At 37.7% G+C, this 25,445-nt stretch overlaps 1 protein-coding gene across 1 annotated transcript; it reads right to left on the reverse strand.

Annotated features, from left to right (window-relative positions):
• Positions 1–9,056: 9,056 nt before the first annotated feature.
• On the reverse strand, positions 9,057–23,304 carry LOC127420408 (rho-related GTP-binding protein Rho6-like). The gene is made up of 5 exons (XM_051662686.1): positions 23,081–23,304; positions 22,577–22,664; positions 10,601–10,710; positions 10,366–10,500; positions 9,057–10,261 (listed from the first exon to the last, which is right to left on the reverse strand). The coding sequence occupies exons 1-5, from the start codon at positions 23,198–23,200 to the stop codon at positions 10,016–10,018; spliced, it is 699 nt and encodes a 232-aa protein (XP_051518646.1). The 5' UTR covers positions 23,201–23,304; the 3' UTR covers positions 9,057–10,015.
• Positions 23,305–25,445: the final 2,141 nt, after the last annotated feature.

The raw sequence follows: 25,445 nt of genomic DNA on the forward strand, positions 1-25,445 counted from the left end.
CATACAGCAAATCTCCGTTCTTGATTTGTACTGTACCCATTCCAGACTAACACACACATCAGTCAAACAGCTTTAGCACAAGATACCAGCTTTTTTTAAATTTTTTTATTATATATAGGTTTAGCTTACTTGTACATTTTATATTGTTTTTTGCAACATAGTCTTATGACAACTCGTAATAATTTGTACAAGATCAAATCAATACAATACAGGCATCAAATTCTAACTATAGCCCCCTATCCAATTAAAGGAATAGTTCACCCAAAAATGAAAATTCTCTCATCATTTACTCACCCTCATGCAATCCCAGATATGTATGACTTTCCTTCTTCTGCTGAACACAAATGAAAATTTTTAGAAGAATAGCTCAGTAGGTCTTCACAGTGCAAGTGAATGGTGACAAGACCTTTGAAGCTCCACAAATCTCATAAAGGCAGCATAAAAGTAATCAATATGACACCAGTGGTTTAATCAATGTCTTCTGATGCAATGCAATGTAAAAGGGTGAGAAACAGATCAATATTTCAATATTTAAAATCTTTTTTTTATTTATTTATTTTTTTTTTTACTATAAATCTTTCACTTTCAGAAAATGTAAGAATGTTTTATTGTAAAAAAGGACTTAAATATTGATCTGTTTCTCACCCACACCTATCATATCGCTTCTGGAGATATGGATTTAACAACTGGAGTCGTATGGATTACTTTTATGCTGCCTTTGTGATTTTTGGAGCTTAAAAGGTCTAGTCACCATTCATTTGCATTGTATGAACCTACAGAGCTGAGATGTTTTTCGTTTGTGTTCAGCAGAAGAAAGAATGTCATACACATCTGAGATGGCATGAAAGTGAGTAAATGATGAGAGAATTTTCAGTTTTGGGTGAACTGTCTTATTAAGAAAGGAAATGTTGGTGAACCGATTTGGTTATTCATTCCTTTATTCATGCTATGCAAATGACTGATGCATATCAATAACCTGTAATACAATTCCCTTGTCTCGTTCCAATTTCTGAACTCTGATGTTTTGTTTTGTTTTTTGCTTCCGTGATACAGTGCAGTTATTTTCCTATTAAAATCGTGGTTAGGTTAAGGGTTTGGGTGAGGGGATAGTCTTTAGGTTTAGTTTTGGGTTAGGGAAAAAATCGCAAGCACGTTCATTCAAAACCCTAATATTTCCTTTGTTTTGTGGTACACAAAAGTGATTTTCCTCTTGTATTCATGGTTAGGTTTTGGGTTTGGATAAGGGGTTACACTTTATGGTTAGCTTTGGGTTAGGGGTTAAACTCAGGAAAAATCGTAGTAACATGTTTATTGTTTTGTTTATTTTTCTCTGTGTGAGTAAAAGTTGTATATAGTCGTTTTTGAGTCAACTCCAAGTACCATTTTGCCATCTTGTACTAATTAATACGACTTGTTGTGAGACCCGGTTGGTTTGTTAACGGGCTAGGTTCAGGTCAATCTTAAATCAAGCACCAAGGCAAGGGACATCTGGACATTTTGCAGCCTTTAAAATGGGTCATATTTTTTTCTGCCATCAAACACTAAAACCATGTTCTTCGACCTACATTTTCTGCTGTAACCAGCAAAACACAAGTTTGTGCTTTAAGCTTCAGACACTTTTCTCTAACCTGTCCGAACATACCCCACCCCTTCTCCCTCTCTGGCCCAGAGACCCAGATGCAATAAAACCATGGTTGGCTAATTAAACAGCCAAATGTGCTCATCCATTATCAACATACCTCAGGGGCTCACCATGACACACTGTACATATGTGTGTAAGTGTGTTAGTTTATAGAGAGTGAGTGATAGTGGGGGATGGGTGTACCTCTTGGGTTTTGGGGGAGCCGAGGGGATCCCCATGGCAAGAAAATGCCTACAGTGACAAGAGGTGTGTTTTGTATGTGTATGAGGGCGTATGTGTGCACTCATTTTGTTCTGTTGCCAGTGCAGCAGAAATCAGCATTCCAAGAATTCATAAAAGTCTAGACTAGTCTACATTATTAAAATCACATCATACTGTTAAACAGAGGGTAAACAATGCACTGATACTTGCCCTACAGTTTGGTCAAGTAGTAAATATAGGGCCGTACCAGTGACAAGAGACAGAAATGTAAGATTATGTGAGTTGAGAGGTTTCACTTTGTTTATGCTAATATCTGAATATAGTTATTATGCTTATTATGCACATTCATTTTTCCTGAGGCCACAAGGCCTTCAGTTGTACAAGTGTGTGTGTGTGTGTGTGTGTGTGTGTGTGTGTGTGTGTCATACTCTTAATGCTCCACTGAACAGTTGACTGGGCTTGTTCCATCTAAACATCTCTAAAGTGAAGAGCCCCTTACAAACCTTAAAGGGATAGTTCACCCAAAAAGGAAAATTCTGCCATCATTTACTCACCCCCATGCCAACACAGATATTAATTACTTTCTTCTGCTGTACACAAAGATTTTTTTGAAGAAATGTATATTTAGTTCTGTAGGTCCTCACAATGCAAGTGAATGGATACCAACATTTTGAAGCTACAAAAGCACATAAAGGCAGCATAAAAGTAATCCATATGACTCCAGTGGTTAAATCCATGTCTTAAGCGAGATGATATGTGTGGGTGAGAAACATACAAATAAGTCTTTTTTACTTTAAATTCTCCTCAGTAGTCTGCTCAGTAGATGGCGATATGCACAAAGAATGCGAATCGCCAAAAACAAAAGAAGAATTTGGAAGTGAAAGTGAAACTGGAGATAGTACAAAAGGACTTACATATTGATTGGTTTCTCACCCACACCTATCATATCTCTTCAGAAGATATGGATTAAACCACTGGAGCCTTATGGATTACTTTTATGCTGCCTTTCTGTGCTTTTTGAGCTTAAGTTTTGGTCACCATTCACTTGCATAGTATGGACCAACAGATCTGAAATATTCTTAAAATCTTCATTTGTGTTCAGCAGAAGAAAGAAAGTCATACACATCTGGGATGACATGAGGGTGAGTAAATGATGAGAGAATTTTTATTTCTTGGGGAACAATCCCTTTAAGACTATGTGGTGTGATTTTGGTCTAACATGTTCTTTAGATAATGTGGCTATAAAAAGGTGAATAACAGCAGAAAGGTGCATACAATTGAGTAGACGGCTTATTTGAAGGCCTGAACACACATGCTGAACACATACATGCTTTCTCCCTAGAATGTATCTATCTGTTTCACTACGATCCCACATTCTTACTGCAGTCTAGGTAATCCATGGCATTGTTAGCGCTGTTGTCGCAGTGGCTGGTTTGATGGAGCGTGTGTGTGTGTGTGTGTGTGTGTGTGTGTGTGTGTGTGTGTGTGTGTGTGTGTGTGTGCATGCATGTTTTTATGGCAGACTGCAGACAGCTCATCAGTAATTGGGGAAAATAAGTCTCTCCCCATCATTTCATCCCCTCTTTTACTGCTTTCTCCCCAGTCACTTTCTCTCTCTCTTTCTCTATCTGGTGGATGTGAGTCATTGGTAGTGAGCCTGCATTCTGTCATTCCCTTACTATACACCCTAGAGCTTTAGTTAGGGGGGGAGATAAAGAAGAGTGAAACTGTAGGCATTAGGGTAAGGAGGACTTCAAGCAACTAGGAGCTCTGAGTTCTCTCCCTATAACCATTCCCTCTTTGAATCTGTATTTTTCTCTTTCCTTTTCTTTCATAGCTCTCTTCCTAAACTGACTCTCAACAGGCTCTTGTGCTATATCCTGCAGTTTAATCCAGGATTGTGCACTCTAACAGTGTTTACATGAAATACCCTTTGAAAGCAATGCCTTTAAGCCTTGGCTGTTCATGGTTGGTTTGGCTTAATGTGTTAAATGAAAGAGCTGAACATGGCGTGGGTGTGGTTCAAGCACTCTATAATATAATAGTGTGAACATGTGCCACGGAAAGAACTGAAATGTCTGCGGAACATGATGTAGAGGAGTATGAACTTTGTGAACAGATGGAAATTTTAATGAACTTAAGTTTAAAGGGACAGTTAAAGGTGCTCTAAGCGATTTTAGCTGTTCTAACTTCCAAGAGACTGAGCCGTTGATTTAGCCGCACCCCCACAAAACACCGCACCGATACCGTAAGAAACCGACACAAAGCATGTTCCCACGTGTGTCAAACTCAACTGTAGCAAAATAGCGCCCATAACTGACACATTATGAATCAGAATATGGCATTAAGCCTCAATAATTTGCTGCAACGACAACACTATGAGAATATCCAAAATGACTGACAGGCAGAAAGCGCCTCAGACGGCATCTGTTTGGCTACAGAACGAATATGTCCGTGCTCCGCAGGCACTTTTTTTTTTTTACTATTTACAGAGATTATAACTGTCACAGTGATAGTGTGATATCTCAGGGCAGTTATTTCAGTGATATCTTTCAGGGAGTACGATTATTTTTTGCATACCTTTCCATGAAAAAAATCGCTTACAGCACCTTTAACCAAAAAATGAAAATTCTGTCATAATTTACTTACCATCATATCGTTCCAAACTCTCATGGCTTTCTTTAATATGCAGAACATATCCTGGTCAATCTTTTCAGTACAATGGCAGTTGATAGTGACTCACTTTAAAGCTTCAAATAGACCCAAAAGTACCATAAAAGTAGTCCATACAGCTCATGCATACATAGGTTTTTGTGATAAACAAATGTAAGTCTTTTTTTATAGAAAATATTGACGTCCGTTGCACGTTTACGAGTGCACGAGAGAAGCTCATTAACAGTGGCAATATTTAGCTAAAGCTTTTTTCTCCCAAATAATATAACTAAGTAATATCACCATATACTCCTTTTAAGGGCTGGGTATTGCCTGGCACCTCACAATATGATACATTTTGCAATACATATGTCACGATTCAATATTTTGCGATACATCACAATATCATAATTTGATTAGATTACGAATCAATACCAATAGGTATATTTCAGTTATATACTGATGTCTAATGAAGAGCATGTCGCTCGAAACATCAAGTTTTTATCTCTTGGTGAGCTCACTAAATTGATTTGGAAGTAACAGTGTGCCAACTTTGTTGTGTGTTTACATGATATTAATACACACATAGTTTAATATAAATATTGATACATTGATCTAAAGTATCAATAAAATATCATCAGAAAAAGTATTGGACATTTATCTTATATGAAATATTAAGAGAACCTAATATTACATCTTAATCTGTGTGTCAGATGGGATATTTATTTAAAAAAAATAATTTGCACACATAAGCAAACCTGAAACCAGAAAAATAAATTCCATGGGATTAAATAATTAAATGGAAAGAAGAAAATGGAAACCAGACTATAATCAACACCGATAATACAGTTTTTTAGACTCATAAATTTTCTCAAGAAGGTACTAAACATTTTCCTGTGTATACACCGATCAGCCACAACATTAAAACCACCTGCCTAATATTGTGTAGGTCCCCCTCGTGCTGCCAAAACAGCGCCAACCCGCAACTCAGAATAGCATTCTGAGATGCTATTCTTCTCACCACAGTTGTACAGAGCTGTTATCTGAGTTACCGTAGACTTTGTCAGTTCGAACCAGTCTGGACATTTTCTGTTGACCTCTATAATCAACAAGGCATTTCCGTCCGCAGAACTGCCACTCACTGGATGTTTTTTGTTTTTGGCACCATTCAGAGTAAATTCTAGAGACTGTTGTGCGTGAAAATCTCAGGAGATCAGCAGTTACAGAAATACTCAAACCAGCCCGTCTGGCACAAACAATCATCCATGTGATTATATAATCAGCCAATCGTGTGGCTGCAGTGCATAAAATCATGCAGATACGGGTCAGGAGCTTCAGTTAATGTTCAAATCAACCATCAGAATGGGGAAAAATGTGATCTAAAATGTGATGATTTGTGGCATGATTGTAGGTGCAGATGGGCTGGTTTGAGTATTTCTGTAACTGCTGATCTCCTGAGATTTTCACACACAACAGTCTCTAGGATTTATTCAGAATGGTGCCAAAAACAATAAAACATCCAGTGAGCGGCAGTTCTGCAGATGAAAATGCCTTGTTTGTGAGAGAGGTCAACACAGAATGGCCAGACTGGATCAAACTGACAAAATCTGTGGTAACTCAGACAACCACTCTGTACAATTGTAGTAAGAAGAATATCATCTCAATGCTATTCTGAGTTGCGGGTTGGCGCTGTTTTGGCAGCACGAGGGGGACCTACACAATATTAGGCAGGTGGTTTTAATGTTGTGGCTGATCAGTGTATATATAAAGACAGAATGAACAAAAGAGAGTAACAATTTAGAATTGTTACAACTCATTGAGACACTTAAAGTATATAATAACACTTTGAGGCAGATTACATGTTCAGCTGCTAAGAGTGCAGTCAGTGCCACCTATTCCCATTAGGAAACTTGACTAGTGGGTAAAATATGATTGAATATGTCAGAAGTAAAACAAACACACAGTTATTTTTACTGAACAAATCAGGGTTTTAATTAATTTAAGAGTGACAGATCACAGACAAGGGGGGAAAAAGAACAATATTCAATGTAAAATAGATGGTCTAAAATAAAGGAATAAAGCAGAACCAACAAAAATTAACTTTCATTAATAAGTTATACATTACATTGCAAACACAATTGTCTGTTTTTAAATTGTTTGCACAGACAGTATTTAAAGGGCTGTACAAAAATGACTATGCACAACATATTTACGTCCAGACTTATGTAACTAAATAACGATTGTAGAAGTCCACCACATAAAACAGATAACATATAAGAGTGCTACTTCACAAGATAATAGTAACAAATTCATATCAAGATTATGGCCTGTAAGATGAGTCATGTATTGAACTATAACTATAGCCATGATGACCCTATCTCGCAAACCATTTGTTATGCTACATAGAGACAACGTGTCCTTATTTTCACTTTGTTTACATTCTGTTTCTCTATTTTTCTCTCTCAATTTCTCTTGAGTGATTTTTAGATGTACAGTCCACCTTAACAGACTTGTCTGTTGCTAGGCAACGGTGTAGAATTGGGGATTAGTGCATGTAGCATGATGTGATGCAGGTCTGTATGAACAAACTCCCAGGGTGGGTTGCACCAATAAGGATTAAATTAAAGAACTAATCCAGGGTTTGTTGATACAAGTTTTATTTTACTTCAAGCTGTGTTGCACCACTTAATATTAAATACAGTTTAACAAATCAGAGATACAAATTTTAAGATTAAAACCTTCACCTGCGATTAATTTTGTCCGCCATGATGGATTCTGAACCTAGCTGTAGTTAGTAAACAGGCAATCTTAAACGGGTAATCGTGCCGCCACCGAGATAAGCCAATATACTCGCACCCTGGATTTGAAAGCATGAATCGTGGCCGATGGCCCAAGATTTCGAGCCATAATAAACATAAATAAAATGATAAATGTCTCTTAGAGGGCTGACAGCACATCAACAGTTCGCTTACCTAGTCATTCTTGTTTAATTGTAGGTCTGTTTTTTTTTTATTTTTTATCTAAACTACCGAAGATGCACATTTAAAGTTAATCCCTATGGTGAAGGGGAGTATGTCTACTGAGGTGGAACGCTGTGTCCTGCCAGACACGGGCGGAACGTTGTTATGGACCATGTGCGACACGGACAGGTTCAGCTGTTGAGCACTGTCTCCACGATGCAGGCGGGGACTGAGTTGGGGTAGCAAGTGGCAAAGCTCAATTTTAGGGTGGTGGCTGCCACCCCGTGCCACCCTTATGGCCCAGCCCCTGATCAGGTTGAGTGAATAATGAGAGAATTTTCATTTCTGAGTGAACTATTCCTTTAAGGCAAGACTAGATTTTGTGTAGTATTCTCACTCTCATTCTCCAGATGGGAATTTAGCAAATTTAGATTGACTGAATCTGCAGTTTTTGCAATATCAGATGCTACAATTGACAGATTTCCATAACCTCCAACATTTGGGGGCCAATGAATGAAGTTTACAGATAGATTTTAATTAAAAAATAATTCAAGACAAAATTATATGCTGTCCTCCTACAAAACCCAATACTTTTAAACCCTCGAAACACAATGCTCACTGTGATGTGTAATTCTGATGCAGTTATTTGAATTATTTGGCCTTCCCTTGAGCTTTGAGGTGCTTTCAGACAATGTTAAATGACAAAAATGAGAAGACAATAATGACAGATAGCCAAATAATTCAGTTCAATAAATGGGAAAAACAAAATCATCTTGGAAATGTGATAGGGTGAACACAAGTCAGACAACTAGCAAAGTGGGACACTTACATTTTAATGTTTAATAATTGTTCTGTATTCCTCTGTATATTGTAATGGAAATCTTTAGCTAATTAAAATGGTATTGTGTAAGGGGCTAAGCCACCTTGCATATTTTAAAAAACGCTAATGGCAAATGATCAGAAAGTGTCCCATTTTACCTAAAATCACCCTACTTTACATAAGTTATTTCACAAACTAAATCATACTACATATGATGAACTTCTTGAGTGGAACAAAAAATCTGTTGTCATCTGACAGATTCCTCATAATGCCCTCCAAGTTCTCAGTTCATTTCTACATGGCCATTTATAAGCCCAAAGTGAGGATTTAGTTGTTTTACGATTAAGCATTACACAACCAGGGTGGCAGGATTTAAGACCGAGATTACCAGAATGAGGTTTAGGATGAGAGTATAGATCTCTTTGACAGTGAGCTGACTAAATGCACCAGAATATGAAAAATTAGAATGCACTTTAATGTCTAACCCACATAGTAACCAACATAGTGGCAGCACAACATGGCAGGAAAAATGTACTTATCTGTTAATGAGAATTGGGGGTTGGAACAGATGTTAAGATTACTTTAGGGGGAAAGTCCAGTTTAAAAAATGAAAAACATCAACAGGCACATTCCAATTGTCCTCTCACTTATATAACATTTATCAGATTTGGTGGACTGTCTGCAATGTCTATCTGTCCCCTAGTAATCCTCCATCATCCCTGTCTCTGACCTTCTTAGTCCATCTTCAAAATTACTTCAGAGAATGATCTTATTTTCTTTCAAAAAAAAAAAAAAAAAAAAAAAAAACGGCTGGAAGGTGTCTGTGTGGCAATAAATCCTGCATGAGCTCTGCTCTATACTGAGAAATTGCCTGGGAAATCCTGTCTCTAAAGGGCAATGCTTGGCTTCACCTCACAGGTTGAGATTTATGACCCATTCTCTAGTGGCAGAAAATGCATGAAGGACTTCAGTAGACATGAAATAGAGAGTGAAAGAGTGTGTGTCAGCATCTGCAATACATTTTGATTCAACAAATGTGATTGGATGCTCCATCTAGCTGCAGATTCATAACACTGTCCTCCTTTTTCAGAAGGAAATAAAATCTTGTTTTGCTTCTCCCCTCAAGCTTTCATGTCTTTTTAGATCATTCACTCATAGAGCTTTTTACAAGTACAAAGCATAATCCTGTATTGAAACGGCGACAAATGCCAACTTGTACTCAATCGTCCTTTTACTTTTCAGTATCCTTGCCTGACATGTGCAACCAGTTACTCTCACATCCACATCCATTAAAGTGCATACTGTGAAATAGAAACACATCTGCTTCCTTTTAAATATTTGATTGTTCACATCTCAAACCCCATTCCCATACATGTATGCACACTAACAATTAAGACAAACCCGAAATGTACAGTATTTTGCAATGTCCAATATGCACCGCATTTCCAATAACCCCTCTTTGTCTGATTGATCATTAATACAAAATTCAGTTCATTTATAAAGCCAAATGCTGGTAAAGGGAAATCAATCAATAATTTAGCATAAGGATGTGTAACCTTCAAAGGCATCTGCTCTTTGACATAGGGATGAGCGTGCTTGTGGGTGGTCTGTCAGGATGGAAGAAGAAGAATATGATTGTTGAGAGGAGGGGTCATGACCTCCCCTCCTCTCAACCCCCCCCCCGACAAACACTCTCGAAGGGCGAAACATATTTTTGGAGCTAGAGCAGCAAGTGTAGGCTCACATGATGGAGCAGCTCTTGGTTCTCTTCTTGCTGAAGGAGGAGGTCAGGAGCTCTGCCTTGCTGGGCAGGTGAAGGAGGCGTTTGGAGAGTCGACGTGTGGGGCTTTGCTTTATGGGTGCCTGCGGTTTGTTGAGGCATGTGATTGCAGCAGAACGAAACACACTGTGGATGCTCTTCTCAGATGTGAATGCAGAGCATTCCAGGTACACCTCCGCTCCAACCTGCTTTGCCAACAAGGTGCCCTAAATACAAAAAGAAAGACAAGATGGTTTAGAATGACAAACAGAAAAAGAGAACAAAAGAGTCAAGGAGTCTGATTTACAAAGGGAGGGTGCGATCGACTGACCTGCTCATGGGAGATGGGCGTTAGTCTCTGATTGGACAGCTCCATTAGAGTGCAAACATCTGTGCGAAGGTCTGTCTTACAGCCAACCAGAATTATGCGTGTACTGGGACAAAAATCCATGATTTCTGCCTTCCACTGCAGGGAGAGTGCTGTTATTGCATTGCTATAACTGGTAATAAACTGGAAATAGATTGTATTTTATTTATTATTAAACAGCCAATCAATGGCTTTTCACCTTTTTCAATGCGCTTTCAACGGTGTCAGGTCGACTTATATCAAAGCAGAGGAGAACAGCATCTGCGTCGCTGTAGCACAGAGGTCTGACATTATCATAATATGGCGAACCTGCAAGAACAACCATATAGAAAACATCAATAACTATAAACTTCGTGTCACATTAGATACTTATATGGGAGAGAAAGGAATATTCTAATATTATTGGGGAGATTTGGATTTGTGTCAGAAGAAATTCCACAATATGACTGCAAATAATAGGACACTCAACGGAGAGTGCCCTCTTGTTAGTAGCTGAAACCCTGCGACTGGCAAGCGTTAACTCCAGATCATCTGTCCTCATTCTCCTTGAACTGTCCACTGTTTTTGACACCGTGAACCACCAGATCCTCCTGTCCACCCTCTCTGACTTAGTCATCACAGGAACTGCGCTTGAATGGTTTGAGTCATACCTCACATCCTTCAAGGTTTCCTGTAGTGGAGAGGTGTCCAGTCACACCAGCCAACCACTGATGTTCCTCAAGGATCAGTGTTTGGACCTCTCCTCTTTTCGATCTACACTACATCAATTGGACCGTTCATTAAAGGGATAGTTTACCCAAAAATTAAAATTCTCTCATAATTTACTCACCCTCTTGCCATCCCACATGTACAGTATTTGACTTCCTTTCTTTAGCAGAACACATTAGAAGAAAAATAGAAAAATATCTCGGCTCAATAGGTCCTTATAATGGATGTGGATGGTAACAAGATTTTTGATGCTCTAAAAAGCACAGACAATCAGCATTAATGTTATCCATACGACTCCAGTGGTTAAATGAATGTCTTATAAAATGATACGATCACTGCTGGTGCGAAAAATATCAATATTTAAGTACTTTTTAACTATAAATATTTGCTTCCGTTAAGCAGCGGTATGCACGTTCACGAGAGGGCTGAGATCACGCGTCTCTCGTGTGACATATTGGCTTTGGCATGTTCATGAGAGAAGTGCCGCATGCACAACACACCCAGAAGAGCAGCGCTACTTACAACTAAGTAGGAGGAACGCTGTACAGACCGAACACTGTAAACAAATTTAAGGCAATTTAACAAAGATGTCAGAAGATTATGATTTAAGAGAAGAAGATGAGATACAAGTTTTTGCATAGCCATATTTATTTGAACCTGAGTGCTCTGAACAGGAGCACAGGGAGATGGAGGAGGCTGGACCAACAAGCCTCAAAGAGACAGAGAGCTCAGGAGACGTGGTGGTGCACATGTACGCAATTCCAACAGAGGTAGAGAGGTCTGCTGCAATGAATGGAACGTTGCCATGCCATCGCACATGACGAGACAAAATCTACATCTATGCATTCCAAAAATTTTGAATGTATACATAATTTATTGCATTGCCATATATTTAGGGTGCAAAACTACGGTATGAGTGGCAATTGTTCTTGACACTTGACCTCAGCTACACTTTGAAAAATATTTGATAAATGTGTATTCCTTTTAAATAAAGGAGTGCCCTGCACCAGTGTCTGTCAAAGGCTCAGTTGCAGCCTCTCATGCCCATCTGCTCTTTGATCTGGAGAGTGTGTGAAGAGATGCCTGAAGCAGCGAGAGCCAAATGAGCAAATTCAATTAAAGCTTCTGTAATTAGTCGCGATTAGAGTGTGTTTGTTCTTGTATGCTGATGAGTGTTTGTGTGTGGGTGCATGGGTTCATCTAGCACTCTGCCAATGTTCCTCCTGAGCGTCGCCACCTCAAGGGGCTGTGCGCAATTAACAAAGTTTAACTGGCTCAATGAGGGAATAAATGGGAGATGTTTGATGAGCACTGATTGGCTTCTCAAGCTGTGATCTTCCATGCAAAATTCTCAGTCAGTTCTTGTGCATGATAAAATGCAGTCCCCCTACAATTATCCTTCTCACGTCTGATATGGATTCAGTGTTCAAAGTTAGTTTGTTTAAGGGTGTTTTCACACCTAGTTCGTTTGAGCACTCCAAGCGCTCTCAAAGCAGTATAACATGTATATGTGAACAACCCAAATGATCTAAGACCCCCTAAAAGGACTCAAAAGCGAACCGTTGTGGGTCCTTTTGTGGTTCGATTGATTTGTGCTATGTGAAAAAGAAGAGGTACCAGTCCGCTTGTCATTTCGTTATGACGCAAGTACCTTGAGGCTTGCCACACAAAGTTGCATTACATAATAGCCTGTCTGCGATTTAATCTAACCATGTTCATTGTACTTCATATTCCAATCACATTTTACTGTCAAAATAAGGGAAATTTAAGTGAAAACAGAAATACCATGATTATCATGACCGCGTTTTTGTCTCATTTTTCGTTTTTGTCGTATATTGTGAGCACTCCAAATGAACCGCAGACCAGCCGCAGTCACAGCAGAGCAGCGCATAAAGATGAACCACTCTTAAGCACCCTGATGCTCTCACTGTTTGCAGAGGTTTGCACCAAACTCCCGCAAAAATACAAGTGAGGATTTTGATAGTTTCACTTTAATTTAACATTCGCGTAATGTTCTTGGTTCATGCATGCAGGAGGATATGCTTGCTCCATTTCTGTGATGATAGATGAAGAAACATATTTTCTAATACACACAGAATCTCAAACGTTTTCCTTCATGCGAAATAAGGGCTCATGGGTTTTATCGGAGAGCCTTAAAATAATGTGTGAAAGTGAAGAATGTAGGACAGAAATACAGTATTGCTTAATATAATGTAATTGGCTGGGTTGTCTTGGTTTCATAAATAACAGTGTAAATGTAAAGTTGACCAAAAAGAGATAATGCTGCAGGTAATGCTGCAATTTAAATTATGAGCAAATTAAAGTGTTTTTTGACCTTGGATGCATGTAAATCTATTGTATAAGACCTTTAAAACAAAATTAGGCACGTTTAAAAACCATAATAGATGCTCTTTAAATTTCCTTCTTGCCATGAGTCCATTCTAGATGAGAACCTATCACATTTTTTTTTTAAAGTGAACAATATAACTAGATCAAGAAGTTGTGCTTTGAATAAAATTTGTAAACATTTTATGTCAGAAAACAAGGGGGAAATATAACCAGTAAAGAACTGAAGTTTTTACATTTTCTGAATAGAAAGTTAAATGTGGTGCTTGGCAGTGCAAAACACCACCATATTGCTAGGATGTTCTGGATGGTTGCTAAGGTGTGGTTGTTGGAAAAAAAGAAAGAAAACAAATTCTAAGTATGTGCAATATAGCGCAGCAGTGCCCGCCTATTTTTCCAGCCGTCTTGGTTCTGGAATTTTTCCCATTTATTTTTCCATAGGGATTTCATAAAACACTTTTAAAGAGTTCTAAGCCAAAACCAACCAGCTCTGAGGTGAATCACAACATTAAAGACTTTGATTTGAAACAAAAACGTATATGAAAATTTGACAAAAAGTCAAAGGTACAAGATTGTGTAGTTAACGTCTTTCATGAGGGCATGAACTACAATCCCATGAAGCATTGCTAATAACATAATTGAATTAAAAACAATGGAAACTTATAAAACTATTGATTTAAATTGGTTGATTATAAGTTATTTTGTTTTGTATTCAGATACAGTATATTTGCAAATATATGAAGTAGTTTGACCGACTTGATTGCATCATGGGAGTGAGTGGTCGCTACAGAACTTGTTTGGCACACTCAGTTCACCGTGATTTTCTGATTGGTGGATCTTTTTCCTAGAGGATCATGGGTACTTCACCAGAAATTCCACTGTTAAACACAAATTAAAAAAATTAAGATGAATTAATGCAGACGGATGGCGTATACCATCGATTAACAACCTCAGATTTCACGTAGGTCTGTCTTTATAGGTTTACGAGTTATCGCTTAAAATCAATTCCCCTATGGTAAACAAATGACTGCTGCACTCTGTAGTAACAGAGATGCTTGGCTCAGCAAGCATCACTAATTACAGACTATGTATGAGCAAATTAAAAGTTATAATTTTAAGGAAAAGACTCTATTTTGATTTACTAGGTGGTAAAATACCAAGTGAAAAAAATACATCAGAATTATCTCATATTCTGTAAGGAGCAAAAAACCAGGATTAGTGAAAAAAAACAAATACTCTACCTTATAAGGCACCTCTTTTAGAGAGGCAATATCCCATCCACTCATGCTAGCAAGTGGGTACTTAGTCAAGCATCCAGGCATGGCAGTTAACATAGATTCAGATTAATCAGGAAATCACTCAGTTGTTACACAATGTATGCAACATGACCTTGAAGAACCCAGCTCTGCACTCTGCATGTAATATGAAAGCAGATGTGGGATTTAAAAATGTTAAACCTATACTCTATTGCAAAGATTAATTTTACAACAAAAACAAGTTTTTTTTTTTAGGGGGCATGATGTAAAAATTAAATAAAACAATATCCAAACATAATGTAGGAAAAGTGCACAAAAAGAGAGATAATTATTTTTATTTTTTACATCTTTGAAATGCGAACCATAATAATGTTTAGGAGAGAGACCTAAAAACTGTTGAAAAAAACAAACAAAGGTTTTCACCTAAAACTCCATAACCTAAACACACAAACACTAAGAAAATAGACTATTACTAGAACATTTTATGGCTTTGTAATAGATCAGAGTTTGAGAGTTTCAACTATCTGTCAACTACCTGCCTACTCTTAATTATACTCTTAATCAAACACATGCACAAACACTCGGACTAAAGATTCCCTGGTCAAATGTCTCTATTCTTTAATACATCTAATATGCAAGGCCACAGGCAATGGAACAGGGGCTGACCTCTGTAATAGGGTGACCATACGTCCTCTTTTTCCCGGACATGTCCTCTTTTTCGGACCTTAAAAAAGCATCCGGCCGGGATTTCTAAATTTGCGAAAATGTCTGGGATTCAGCTTTAGTTGCATTATGATGTGCATCTGGTCTGATACTTCATTGTGTGTGCACACATATTTGCATTGCTTTAACACCTCTTTGTAAGTCCCGCCTTCTCGCACACCAACTGGTCAATTATAAGAGGCTTGCAGCAACTATTGGCCAAATTCCTGCCTGTCAATCTCTCCGCGAACGCGTAAAGTGCTGTTGTGTTCGGCATCAAACAGTTGCTTGACCGCAGCAGCAAATGACAGCTGAGTGGAAACAATGCCCAAACGAAAGTGCAAATTTACAGAAGATTTACACAAAAAATTTCCATACTTTCGTCCAGGTCGAGATCCGTGTGAAGCAGAATGTTTGACATGTAAAGCTGGCACTTATGTGTTAGTTGCTAATAAAGGTGCAAGTGATTTAGAAGCGCACATTAGCTCTGTGAAGCATAAAGGGTCAACAAAAGGTGAAAGTTCATCAAGTAAATTAACAGACTACTTTTTGTGACCAGATAAAATTATCACATTGCTTCATTTTCCATGGCCATTCAAAATAATAATAATTGTAAATGAAGGTACACTTATGGCATCAAATATTTTATTTTAGTACATGGACATTCAAAAGAATGTTGGAAATGTTTGTTTATTTATTTATATATATATATTTATGTTATGCTAATAGAGTGTCTTTTTCGCTGTATTAAAGTTTGCATTCATAGTAACACTATTTTGAACCCTATTATCTCCCCCCCCCCCCCCCCCCCAAGTAAAAGAAAAAAGGTGTCCTCTTTTTAGAAAACCAGAATATGGTCACCCTACTCTGTAATCCATTTCAAAGAGGACAGTATCTCTTTAGCCTCATCATAGGGCTTCGTCCTTCACTCTGAGACAATCCACAATGAGACATTCCAAAAATGATAAACCTTGCACTGTCCTAGCTCAGATTATTTCAATAAACAATCAGATTTCTTCTCTAACCTGAGACAGACAGAAATTGAAGATGGCACACTGCCAGCGTCTGACGCTTCAGGATAGGTCTCAGGTGTTGCAGCTGCCAGACCCTCTCACCCAGTTACTACAGCATCACATATGTCAGCTTGCATTTCCTGGGTTTTCCCCCTCCACCCTGACTCAGGGCTCAGGTGCTGAAAGTGTGTCTTTCCTGTAATATCAAACCGAACTACTAGCCAAGCAACAATCAACACAACAGTCATAATGCACACAAGCACACACATGTACAAACATGTATAAAACACAGTCAAAAACAAAGGTGGCAGGGGGAACTTGCAGCTATGAAATCACTATATGGGTCAATGATGTGACACTTATCTTTTTCAAAAATACAGTTAGAATACATAGAAACTGCAATTCACACTAGACAATTACTTGAATACACCTCTTCTATGATGAACATGATTTCAATTACTGAGTTCAAAGGCATTTTGATATTTTTTTCTGGGGCTTATATTAAAGAAATCTCATGAGGTGTAACCGTCTGGAGACAGTAAAAAATAAAACGTAATGCAGAATAATCTTTTATTATTATTTCCTAAAACAATATGCAGCAAAAGAGTTTTGTTTTAAAATATTATTAATATTTTGTCCTGATACCAATTATTTGTATTTTTTTTTTAATTTTTTTTTTGAGTACGAGTACTGATACTTTCTTTCTGATATTTGCAGATACCGAGTCCGATACCTGTTTTTTTTATTTTTTATTTTTTTTTATTATTATTTCTTCTGAACTCCATATCAACAGATTACTTCAATTTTATCAGCAAAATGGTGTTTAAATAAATTAGTTAATTAAAACTTTAATCAAATGAAAATATGGGTGGTCTCCTGGGTGCCATGTGAGGGTCGGACGTGTGAACGGCGAGCTCTGCGCACTTTGCTAGTTTTAATAATATTTGTGTCACAAACCGGTGAGATTTGATACACCCTGATCCTTAATTGTTTTGGGAAGACAATATGTCAAAGAATTAAAAATCCTCAGGCTCTGGAGATATTAAAAGACACTTACGTGCTCGGGCTGATTCCCCTCAGCGGCAGGCCGGAAGCCCCGGACTCAATTCGGACGGTGAACTGAAAGAAATCCGGCGTGAATTGATGAATGTGTCGGCAATGCTGACGAGGGTCGTTGCGGACTAGGAGGATCTTGCTGTGGTGCGTCGATCGGTCACTTCCATGTCACTGATGTGGTTACAAGAGTTGCGGGCGTCGGGGGACGGATCAATTACTTGGGGTCATCGGATGGGGAATTGGCTGTTGGTCCGCTGCCAACCAGGGTGGATTTGCAGTGCATCTGGGAAAGACTGGAGGATTTGGAGAATCGTAATCGACGAAACAACTTCTGAATTGTTGGATTCCTGAGCATGAAGAAGGCCGAGATATGGTGAAATTCGTAGATGAGCTCTTTCTGAGTCTGCTCGACATAACAGGCGATAAGCTTGAAATCGAGCGAGCTCACAGAGTTCCGGCTCAGAGATCTGCTGAGGGAGACGGGCCCCAATCAATTCTGGCCAAATTTCTGAGATCATCCGATAAAGATCTTGTGTTACGCAAGGCGAGGTGTAAAGGAAAGCTTTCATGGAAGAACCACAGCATTTTTTTTGTTCCCAGACTTTGTGAATTCGACGAGAGAAACATGATCGATTCTAGGAATGCAAGAAACTCTTACATCAATGGAAGGTCGCTTTTGCACTGATGTTCCCAGCCAAATTGAGAACAGATACTAAGGATGGCCGCTAAATTTTTACATACCCACAGCAAACGATGTCTTTCATAAAGACAAAGAGTGAGTAAGCCATTTGGTGATTTTCATGTTTGAGTTTGTTTTGTGGAATAACACTCCCTCAGGACAGTTGTGGATGAATCTGCACGTTCTTGGTGCTTATGCCACCTATCGTTTGATTTGTGGAATATTTCTTGCAGGACATTGGAGTGATTAGGGCATGTGTTGCACTCGTGTAATGACCGAATGGACCGGCTCACTGAACATTTGTTTGACTGCCCGAGGAACTGTAAACCCCCCCCCCCCCCAAACACACACACCTTTTTTTTTTTTTCTTGGTGTTTTTTGTGAGTGTGCTGGTTCCGCTAGCGGCTGGAGTTTGTTTTGTGGAGGAACACATCTTAAGGGCAATCTACATGTTTTTGGTGATTTTTTTTTCTACTGATTGTTTTTTATAGAATATTTTCTGGTATGTAATTCTGTCTCACAAAATTTGTATAGAAGCACCAGACTTGAGCAATCCGACGGCAAAGTTGTCGCGGGGGCTCTCGTAGGTGTACATGGACTGTTGAGTTTAGAGGGATGGACACCGGTTGGCACTGTTGTGCGCGGGGTTAATGCGCACATTTTTCTTTTTTCTGTTTGTTTGGTTCGGGGGGAAATTCGGGGTTTGATTGTTGCTCTAATGTTGGAATGTGGTCGTTATAATTTTGTTTTTGACACACAATCCATTTTTTCTCATATGTCAAAATGTCATGTTAATATAAGTGGATTGTCTCTCTCCACGTGGAATGTGAATGGGTTGGGGCACCTCATAAAAAGGTGGTTATTTCTTTTCTTAAATGTAACAAATATGATAGTGTTTCATCAAGAAACTCATCTTTCCTCACAGGAAGCTGAAAAATTTGGGAAGATATGGGGTGGACATGTTTTCTTTAGTGCTGGCTCAAGTAAGAGCAGGGGAGTCATTACACTGATAAGTAAACATCCACAATTCAAATGTCTCAAACAGATTAGAGATCAATTAGGAAGAGTCATTATGGTTTTAGCAGAAATTCAGGGGCAAAGGTTGATTTTGGCTTATATTTATGCACCTAACACTGATGAGGCACACCTCATAAAATAATATTGGGAGGAGACTTTAATCAGTCCTTGATCATAGTGAAGCAAAAGTGTGTAAGCCCCCTAGAGCAACAGTGACTCTTCACAGTATGTGTAAAAATCTTGGTCTTGCAGATATTTGGAGACTTTTGAACCCATCTGGGAGAGACTATTCATTCTTTTCATCAGTCCATAAGATTTATTCTAGAATAGATTGTTTTTTGAAAGTATATATTTTTTTATGTTTATTTATTTTAAATGGTCTATTTGTTGGTGACCACTGTAGTGCATGTTTGTTTCGGGTGAGGGGTATGGGGGAATGTTCGGGGGGAGGGGTTTAATGTATATAATTGATTCCATATTTTGTTATGTTTGTTTGATTTATGTATGGAATCAATAAAAACTGTTAATAAAAAATCAAAATAAAAAAAATCAAATGAAAATATAAAAATAAATTTTCAACATAATATTGTATTTTTTATCAAATGAAGTGATTTTATACAGAACCTCACAGCACAATCCAAAATACAGCATTGGAGTTGTATTTTGTCAAATAAAGTGCTGCACAACAGAGCATCACAGATGTGAGATTGCTTAAATATAATACAATTACTACTGATTTATTATTAGTAGTAGTAGTAGTAATAACGTGAATATTACATAACTTTACAATAAAGATATATTTCTGTCATACTTTTTTTCATCATTAAATTGAGCTTTTATTTTGATGGAGCTTTTATTTTGAAGTGTTTCTGTGTGATGACTAGCTTTTCAGTCTGAAAAATCTGGCTGCTACATGACTCAAAAGTGATTATAAAACTGCAAAAGCCTGCTATTTAATTAAATAAGTATGTGTCTCATACTCATGAATTTGCACGCTGTTCGCTGTCATCTGCAACAAACAGAGCATGCGATGCTCATGATGGTTTTCCTTTATGAGCCATGGAGGAGCTTTAAAAGGTACGTGCAGCCGGCATTGGCACAACACCGTCTCCACACATTCACTAGTGCTTTGCTCACATTTGAAGCGTGCTGCACATGCAAAGTAAACTATATATTTATCTCATTAAATTGCAGCTATTGCGGTGAAATTATCTCACTAGGACACAACGCGATTTGAATTTGTGCGCTGATGGTTTACGTAATGACATTCATTCGACAGATGGTATCGGTTTTTGGTATCTGAGCATTTTTACAAGCACAAGTGTGAGTACGAGTGTGGTATCGGACCCGATTCCGATACCTGTATCGGTATCGGGGCATCCCTATATTATAATAACTTTTGTCTACCAAATCTATAAGCCATTTGGTATAACCAACCTGTAGGTCCCTCAAAAAATGAAGTTATCTTACTCTTTTTAAAAGAAATGTAAAAGTCAGTTTCATTGAGCCAACATAATTTAGTTGTATTAGGCCAAATTAATGTACTATGGTAGTTTTAACTCAATTTAATTAGGTTTATTCAATACATCTTTTTAAGTTGGTCCAACTTTATTTTATTAACATTAGTATATGCCAGGTAAACAAGTGTAAGGACAGTGAAACTGTCAATTTAAAAGCAACTTCTAAACAGCACTCGAATTAAGTATTGTGGCGAGCAGAGCGGGGCCGAGCGGCGTCTGGGCAGAGTGAGGCTGGGAAGATAAGTGGTGAATGAGTTCCACCTGTGTGCCACACCAGTCTCGCGTTCCAGTGAGGGGCGGCGGGAGTATTTAAGGAGAGAGGACAGCGGCAGATGGGGAGAGAGAGAGATGCACGAAGCTGTCTGTCTGTGTGTCAGTGTCGATGGTGTAATGCTGAAAAGCAATATGTGTTGCAGCTGCTGAAAAGCAGCTGTGTTGTAGTGTTTAATGTACACTGAAAAGTGCCACATTAAGGTGTCTTACGTGTTTGTCAAGCCGGTCCCAGCTTCCTCCTTTGCCATCCTTGAATTGTTTAAATTAAAAAATTAAAGTCCATCCTCAACCTAAGCACAAGCACCATTCTTCACCAAAATGGTAACCCCCAAAACTCAAGCATAACAGACACTCTTTTTAAATACCAATACAACAGAACATTAAACATTAACAAATGTCCTCCTCTTGCTCAAAAATGCATAAAATAACACTTAATTTCAACATTTGTTCTCTTTATCCAGTCCCATGCAAAGCATGCTGGGAAATGGAAAAACCCTGCAGAGTTTGCTCAATGCTACATTAATACTACAAAAGGTATTAATGTAGTTCCAACTCAAATGGATTAAGTAAACTTAAATTTTTACAAATTTACATGGATAGAACGCAATGAAACCAAGTTGTTACAAAATGTTCTAGAATTGTATTGCTTTAGTTTATTTTAATTAAGTAACTTGAACAAGCAGCAAAAATCTTTTTTTTTTCTTTTTCTTTTTTTTTGCATTTTGTCATTTAGACCCTCAAGACCGTGTGAAGTTTTTAAACAATATCAGATATATTGTCATTTTTATGAAAAGGCACATTTTGTTCAGGCCATATGGAGTAACCCTGAGAAACCTTGGTATACTTGACAACAATTCATGATATTTGTAATAAAGTGTGTGTATGTGTGTGAGATATATATATATATATAATCAAGTTTGAAAACGTTTTTGATATAATAATTAAGTTGTGTACACTCGTTTTCAAGGTGCACGTAAAGTATTTTAATACATTTAACTTGATGGTTACACCACATGAAATTTATTAAGTCATTAAAGCATTTTTTTCTGTAGAAAACACTATACATGTTTTTAAAAAATGCATGAAACCAAATTGGACACAAAAATTACATTTCTTGACACGTTTTAAACTAGATCTTTCAAAGATTGTTAATTTTTATCACTTCAGACAATTTCCCTATGCAGATTTTCAGAAAATTCAAATCCAAGCTACATATCAATAAGGCCCAGACCCAAATGTACATGACTAATACAAAATTACAAACAATTACTTTTTGTTGTCAGGCATGAGTCATAGCTGGACAAAAGACAAAATTAAGCCAACTCTTAACTACTTGAAGCAATAAAAGTACCAAAATGAACATCTGCTGCATTTATTTGAAGACACGCTAGCTATTAAAAATCCTAGACGTCATAGAACAAAACAAGTCTAGGACACGGGTTACTACGAAGAGTCTATGTTTGAGATGAATTATGACGTCAATGTTTAGAAAAGAAATCAGCACGATAACTGTCATCGCGGACATTTGTCAAACCTCATTTGTTAATCTGTCTAAATACTACCACATACCACTGTTAAAAAATAAGCTGCGTCACTACTTCTTACCTGACGTGTCCCATAAACTGAGCTCCACGCGCTGCTCGTCTAATTCCAGTCCAGCGGTGTAGTTCTCAAACACTGTTGGGACATATGTCTGTGTGGAGGTAAACGAAATTAAGTCAGTTACATTAATAGTAAAACAAAATACACTGACTGAAATCACATTGATAGAAAAACGAAATAATTCGTTATGATTCGTTTACAATTACTATTGGATTTAGCAACATAATTCCTTTGGAAAACAAAAACAAATTTGCATCGTTATGATGGGTTGTTGCAGAGGTGTTGATTTTTCACGAGTCAACACGTGCACACTCACATGAGTGTGATGCATAGAGACCTTGTGTGCATGTACTGGATAATCAAACAGTGCGTAATTCTTGTCCTTATTATTACACGATAACACGACATGCAGGAATCTTCTTTAAAACATACCAAGCACATTTCTACCTAAGTATAGGCTACATATCAGAATCCGCTCTATGAATACGTTAGAGAGAGGAGACATACCTCAGGATAACAGTCTTTGGCCAAGACTTGCAACATTGCGGTTTTCCCGCACTGCACTTCTCCTACTAAAACCAGTTTACAACGCATTACCAAAGGCTGACTGACTCTTCGCTCCTTCATTTTAAATGAGACTGTCACGTAAACAGTGACACTAGACCAGTCCTGACGATGGCACTCTTATATGGCCCTGGTCAGTTTGTTCAGACCGCATTGAGGTTTGGACTAAAATCTCCACGATAGAAGTAATACGGCACTGCGGCAATTTATACAGCTCCGCTATCCAATCAGCGCTCTCCGTCTCGCGCTCGAGTTCCACTGCCCTCGAAATGCGCCCACCCAGCTCAAGTCTGAACATTGATTTAAATTGAGCCGAAATAAATGCGCAATGTCTCCTAGTATATCCAGCAATACGAAATTAGGTCTTTTAAGAAAGTTTTCTCGGAAGTGGTGAAAAGAAGGATAATTATTGTGAATACTAGGCTATTTATCAACAGCACAATTCTTCTTACTATATTTAGTAATGATTAATAACTTTAAAGTGACAAATCTCTCATCATTTACTCGCCTTCATGCCATCCCAGATGTGTATGACTTTCATCTGCTGAACACAAGCGAAGATTTTTAGAAGAATATTTCATCTCTGTAGATCCATACGATGCAAGTGAATGGTGACCGGAACTTAGAAGCTCCAGAAAGCACATTAAGGCAGCATAAAAGTGATCAATAAGACTCCACTGGTTAAATCTATATCTTCAGAAGCTAGATGATAAGTGAGGGTGAGAAACAGTTGAATATTTAAATCAATTTTTACTATCAATTCTCCTCCCTGCACAGTAGGTGATGATATGAACAAAGAATGCGTATCGGCCAAAAAAAAATAAAAAAAATAAAAAGGAGAATTTGAAAGTAAAATTGGAGATTAATAGTTAAAAAAAAAAAAAAAAAAGACTTAATATTGATCTGTTTTATCTGATAGATAAGTGACTCGACAAGGTAACATACAATTTCTAGGTTTGGCAGTACTTTTGCACAATTTTGTGTTGAGGAAACAAACTTCTTGAGGTAGTAGACTATAAAGTTACACTTTTTCAGCTTTTCATTTTCACACAGCTTGAAATCAGTATTTATATAGCTAACCACACAAGAATATTATGAAAATCAGCATTACTATCTATTTTTTCTATGCTTTAGCAAATCTTTCACTTTGAATCTTTAAAAATTTAATGAATGTAGGTTTTGGACAAAAGGCGCTTGTTTGAGATGAAGAACCTTTATCAGCCATATAGAACCATTTATATAAGCGTAACACGTACCTATTTATTTATTAAAGATCGACCAAAATCGGATTGAAAGGATGCAAGTGTTAAGAAACTAAACAGACTACATGAGAAACAAAAAAAACTCCATAAGGCTAGATTTTGTCATGTTTACCATATAGCTATGTTATTTTAACTACAATATTATTAATAATAGCTACATGTAATTCCAAAACGTGTACAAAAATAATTATAGTAGCCCAGTGAAACATACAGCAGGCCTATTCATTTATGTAAATAGCTTACATAATAAAATGACATAATCAAGTGTGACTAAAATCACTGTCCGGTAGGTGACGAAATTTTGACATTATTGTAAAAGGCTCTGAACTTTTGAAATAAGTTGCATCTTGAAGACCCAGTATCCATCTTTGCTCCAACGCAATGACCAAAACATTTGGATAAAGGTTCTTCAGTCGAGCTTTACTGACCATTAGTTGTGTGAATGTCCGACACCCTCTGCGGCTTTATTGACTCTTTGTTGAGTAACGGTTTGACTCATTCCTGGTTTCTCATTTGTTTGTTTGGCTCTGACAAATGAGAGCGTAATCAAATGAGTGCAAGCGTAATAAATCTATAAACCCATTGCATTGTTTGTGTCTTTTGTGGAGACATCTGACTGTAATTAAAGCCCATCCCCTGTACATGGATGCTAATTAAATGATGAACCCACCATCATGCTATATTTATAAAGTGCTGCATTCCAGAGAGTGTTCAGAAATAATGTTCCATTAATATTGAGACCATTTGAGTGTAAAGCCAGCAAAAGTGAAGTGATTATGTAACTATTGGTGGTTAGGTTTGTTAGCACTCGCTCTCTCTCTCTCTCACTGCCTCTATCCATCTCTTTCTCTTGCTTTAGACACAAATTGTATAGGCTATTTGGACTCAGAAACAGAGGTAGGCTACATATGGACAAAAAGCTAAATTAGGAAAAGTACCTATAGGGATTATGTAATTATGAAGCGTAATTATGTGTGGACTATGTACAAGTACAGTATTATTATAGTGTAATAGTTTAGCTGTAACAACACTGATGACAGTGGGTT

This window comes from Myxocyprinus asiaticus, chromosome 29 (assembly GCF_019703515.2).
Source record: "Myxocyprinus asiaticus isolate MX2 ecotype Aquarium Trade chromosome 29, UBuf_Myxa_2, whole genome shotgun sequence".
Classification (NCBI taxonomy): Eukaryota; Metazoa; Chordata; class Actinopteri; order Cypriniformes; family Catostomidae; genus Myxocyprinus; species Myxocyprinus asiaticus.

Bases quoted from the DNA above. Each gene is read 5' to 3' on its own strand.
- LOC127420408 (XM_051662686.1), bottom strand. From the start codon at position 23,200: ATGAAGGAGCGAAGAGTCAGTCAGCCTTTGGTAATGCGTTGTAAACTG. The intron at 10,711-22,576 runs GTAAGAAGTAGT...TTGTTCTTGCAG, and splicing joins CAGTTTATGGGACACGTCAG to GTTCGCCATATTATGATAAT. The intron at 10,262-10,365 runs GTCAGTCGATCG...TTTTGTATTTAG, and splicing joins CGCCCATCTCCCATGAGCAG to GGCACCTTGTTGGCAAAGCA.